At 41.8% G+C, this 4779-nt stretch overlaps 1 protein-coding gene across 1 annotated transcript in view; it reads left to right on the plus strand.

The window, feature by feature from the left end:
* Window positions 1–1591, plus strand: part of NDUFS3 (NADH:ubiquinone oxidoreductase core subunit S3) — a 13090-nt gene extending 11499 nt beyond the window's left edge. Inside the window, exon 7 of the mRNA XM_015415632.1 lies at window positions 1334–1591. Within this exon, the coding sequence (XP_015271118.1) occupies window positions 1334–1501 (168 nt within the window). The 3' untranslated portion in view covers window positions 1502–1591. The remainder of the gene's footprint in view (window positions 1–1333) is intronic.
* The last annotated feature ends 3188 nt before the right edge of the window (window positions 1592–4779 follow it).

The raw sequence follows: 4779 nt of genomic DNA on the forward strand, positions 1-4779 counted from the left end.
CATTGTTTAGATACACTATATTTTTAATATGCTAGTTGTGATAATTTTATGCCAAGTAAAAATGTCCATAGTCATATTTTATAAGAAATGCTAATGTAGCATTTTTTTCAATGTTTCTGAAAATTTCTGTTTTCCCCCCGAAAAAAACTGGGGAAAAAACTGGTTTTTTTCCCGAGCTTCAAAATTTCTGGAAATTTTACATCTCTAGTCCTAACCTCTGAGCCACTATGGCCCCTAGTCCTTATACTATATTTACTCAAATGAAAAAGAAAATCACATACAAATTATAGTTATATATAGAAATAATGTTACTGTACATGATATGTCCAGCCTTTCGTCATGGCTCAAGGTGTATAATATTGGGTGGGGGGTATCTTATGTTCAGGCCAGGGTCATTTTTCCTTTGAGTCAATACAGTAGCTTTGCATACACCATTTTCCCCAATAGCTATAACAAGACTTACAGAGCATGTGTTTTCCAGAGCATCCTGGGTGTCGTTCCTGTAAGATCTAGGGCCTGTGAATTCGGTACTTTTGACCGGCATACCCCACACAGCATGGCCTGTGGTTCCAAGCAAGATAGTCTAGGTTGACTGTTGTGGGGAGTTCAACAATAATTTAGTTTTATCTTTTATAACTGCCATTAGATCCGATGTTGTGCTAGAGGCAGACTCTGGTTATCCTTGTTTACTTGGGACATGTTCAGATAGTAGTGATAGCCGATTTAAATTTTGCCACTCGTTCAGATACATAGCCATTTCTCACAACGAAGAGAATGGATGCAAAGACTAGCCAGGCACTTATAGCCCTCTTTCCTAGGATGGGAGAAAGAGGCTGGGGGGGTACACCACAGAATTATCTCTGCTTTGTAGTGCCATTTCAAAAGGCAGAAGGAGAGAGTCAGGACAAACCTTGTAGCTCTAGGATGAGAAAAGAATATTGTAATTAAAAAGAAGAGTTCTGCTGAGTCAGGCCAATGGTCTATCTTGGCTAGCATCCTGTCTCCCTTAGTAGCCAGTCAAAGGCTCAAGTAGACGATAGGCAGGGCACTGTGACAAAATCAAGCAAGGAATTCTCAGGGGTCTTCAGCCAAGTTTGTGTTTGCACAGTCACCACCGCCACCCCATGGTGAAATGCTGAAGTATACCCTGGTGAGCCTGATGAAGAACCAGATGGGAAGGGAGTGGGGGAGAAAGGGGGTAATAGGTAGAGTGGGCGTGGGCTGGTATTTATCAAGACCACCCTGCAGGCTTTCACAGGTGAACAGAAAACTAATTTTAAGATCCCAGGTATGTTTTGGCAGTAAACACAAATCTTGTTTACATTCACTTCAGGTGAGATATGATGACGAGGTGAAACGGGTGGTGGCAGAGCCTGTGGAGCTGGCTCAGGAGTTCCGTAAGTTTGATCTAAACAGTCCCTGGGAGACTTTCCCCGCCTATCGCCAACCTCCTGAAACCCTGAAGATAGAAGCAGGAGAGAAGAAAGGAGAAGTCAAGTAGCAGCAGGGAGGCTGGGAATGTTCCCATGTCTCTGCCTTCCTGTTTGGTCGAATGAAATATTTATATCTAATAAAGGAAATTTTGGTGTGAGGCTTTTTGTCTATCTGAATCGGAACTCATTTTTTTTTGAGCAAGCCCTCAAAGGATTGGCTTTGAAGAAGAGCTTCAGGGTTCAAAGTAATGATGTGCACAAAGAGAGTAGTAAAAGTAACAAAGAAAGTAGTAAAATAAAACGACCCACATGAGACTGATAGAACTGGCTTCTTTTCAGGAAATAATAAAGGCCTTCAGGTAAAATGTACAGAAAGGAGGTCTTTTTTGGCCCGTGACCCTTAACTGCTTGTAGGGATGGACTCTAAATAGCTCAAAGACTGCTGCAGGCACTAAGCCATACTTTTTCAGTTTTGGAATTATAGGACACTCTTAAGTGGCCGTAGAGCTATGGTTCTACATATGCATTAAGCGGAATTTCCTAGCTTTGCTGTGCATCATCTGAAACAATTGGTTCTTGAGATAGTGTTTACAAATCCAAATAGACCATGAATGGCCAGGCAGCCCCTTGTTGAAGAGTGAACACTGGTGGCACTAGGCCTTCCACGACTCTGTGTACTATGGGAAGACATTGGAGGTTATGCCTTTTATATATGTTACAAGAGCATCTCCCCATTTGCAAATTCATGTTTGCCATATGAAATGAATGGGATCATTATGCACTGCTGTTTTAAAACCTCAGTGAATGTTGTAACCAAGAAGGCAGCTTCTTAAATGTGGATCAGAGTTAGGAACTGGATTTGGCTTTCTAATCACCCATCAGTCGTAAACAAATGACACTGAATTGGAGCTAGGCATGATACAAAAACGATGAAGTTCCTGAGGTGTAACACAGAGGGTAGGTGATGAAAGAAGCTTGACTTGTAGTTGAAGAGTTCTGCAAGTGATGGATTTTATTTGAAAAATGTAAGATGCTCCTCGTCCTATAGGCTTTGGCCCAGGGCAATGAATGGAGTCTAGGTGTTTAAGTCTGACTATATTTCACTTGCGTTGCTGAGCCTTCTAGCATGAGTTACTGACATTTTCTTTGCAACACTAGCAGTTCCTTGTGGGATTACTGGGAGCCATTACCTGTTACTCCAGTGTTGGAAGCAGTGCTTGCAAGCAACTTGGCTGGACAGATGGAGAGGTAATCAGGCTACACGATGCTTTGAGCTTTGTGTATAAGGCAATAAGTAGGCATATGGACATACACCACTGCCTCCTACTGTGCCAAATCACTGGTCTTTCTGTGCCGGTATTGTCTAACTGGCAGACGTAGTTTGCAACTGTAATGATTTCAAGTTATAAGTGTATGTTCCTTTAAATGGTAAGCGTCAGAAGAACAAGGGCTGAAAGAAGGAGATGAGTGAGTGAGGTGATTGGTTGGTGACCGAGAGTGTGTGGGCAGAGCTGGTGACTGAGTGTGTGGGCGGAGCTAGGAGGTTGTGTGTGTGTGGAGAGAGAGAAGGCTGAGTGTTCAGTTTTGAAGTCAGCAGCTGTCAGTTGTGGTCAATCTACACAGAGTCTGAGAAGCAGTCTTCTAAGAATTATATAGAAGTGCTGTGAAAGGCATTAAGATTCTAAAGGAGGAAGAAACTATACTTAAGGGGGCATATTAGGCAAAATCTAATATTAGAGTATTATAAGAGTGTGAGGAAAACAGCTGACAGAGACTTGAGTAAAAAGGGAAAGACTTTACTGAGCAATTTAACAAAACATCTTGTAACCAATACACTTCTTTTACCAATAAAGTTTTATCTTGTTTATTGTTAACCCAGAGTCTTATCCTCAGAACCACATAGTCCACGAGGGAGACTTAGAGCTTGGGCACAATACTGTGGGAAACGTTAATTAAAGACTGGAATTAGATTCCTGATGGCAGTGATAGATACTTTGAGTGAGAGGAAGAAACGACAAGAAATTTAAAACTACATCGCACCTAACCACACAAAATAAAAGAGGTACCATCACAGCAACCCTGTTTCCTATAGTTGTACTGGAGATGGCAAGGACTGGACCAAGGAACTTCTGCATGCAAAGTGTGTGTTGTACTTCCTACCTGAGGATAATGGATAAATCTGCACAAACATCTTTTCCCTTTAATAGGTAGTGTGGAGCTCTTGCTGTTTTCCCGAGAGGTTCCTTGCAGTGAACTTGCATGTAAATATTTTATCTCTTTAGTTTTTTATTTGGTTCATTTATAATATTGACTTTCAACTTACACTGTTCTCTCCTCCGTTTTATCTTCCCAAAAGCCCTGTGGGGTAGGGTTTGACAGAGAGAGTGGCTGACCAAATGTCACCCAGCAAGCTTCCATGGCACAGTAGAGATTCAAACCTAAGTCTACCCAGATCCTAGTGTAACACTCTAACCTGGGGGCACCCAGCATTTTGAATTTGTGGGCACCTTTGGACCTCTGACACAGGGTGGTGGGCAAAGTTCCCTCTAAGCTGTGGAGACTTGTGTGCAAAAATTCTATTTTGTGAGCTACTGGCATTAAAGTGAGTGAGCGATTTGGCTTCTGCATCAATTAGTTTGCTCTGGAGCCATGCTTCCTGAGCTAAGACAAAAATGTGTGAGCTGGAGGCTAAAAACCTGTGAGCTAGCTCACACTAACTCAGCTTAGAGGGAACACTGGTGGTGGGTGCAACCACAAAATCGCTGCTGCAGGAGGTGGAGCCAGTCACAAAATGCCAGGGAATGAATATGTGCATAACTGCTTCCAAGTTTTCAATGCTTCATGCAGAAGCTATGTTTAACAGGATGCTCTTTAAAATGAATACATTGTTTCAAAATATTTTATTTTATACACACATAGTATGTATAAATAGTGAGGTCGTTAGAAGTCCTCATCTGGCAGTATCTGTATTTATTTTTCAGGAATGTGACCTGCCTATCCCCTATTCATGAGATGGGCAAAAATCACACCTTGCCCCTCAAACCTTCTAAGAACACATGAAGGTCACCATATTGGGGAACCATGCTCTAACCACTATACCACATTACCTCTCTAGTCTTAACATAGTGGCTGGGAATCTGAAAACCTGACATCTTTGAAGAAGCTGAATGCACATCAAAAGGATGTCACATTCTTTCCAGACATACATTTAAAAGCAAGCTTCAAGCCCCCAACAATCAGAGCCATTTTGACATTTCAGCTAACCTCTGTAAGCAAACTGCAGTTTAGAGATTCCTCAAGTGCATCTTTAGCTATGACATAAACACTTCATTTTCATAGATGAAAG

Source organism: Gekko japonicus, unplaced genomic scaffold, assembly GCF_001447785.1.
Source record: "Gekko japonicus isolate JY-2015 unplaced genomic scaffold, Gekko_japonicus_V1.1 scaffold2116, whole genome shotgun sequence".
In the NCBI taxonomy this organism is placed as follows: Eukaryota; Metazoa; Chordata; class Lepidosauria; order Squamata; family Gekkonidae; genus Gekko; species Gekko japonicus.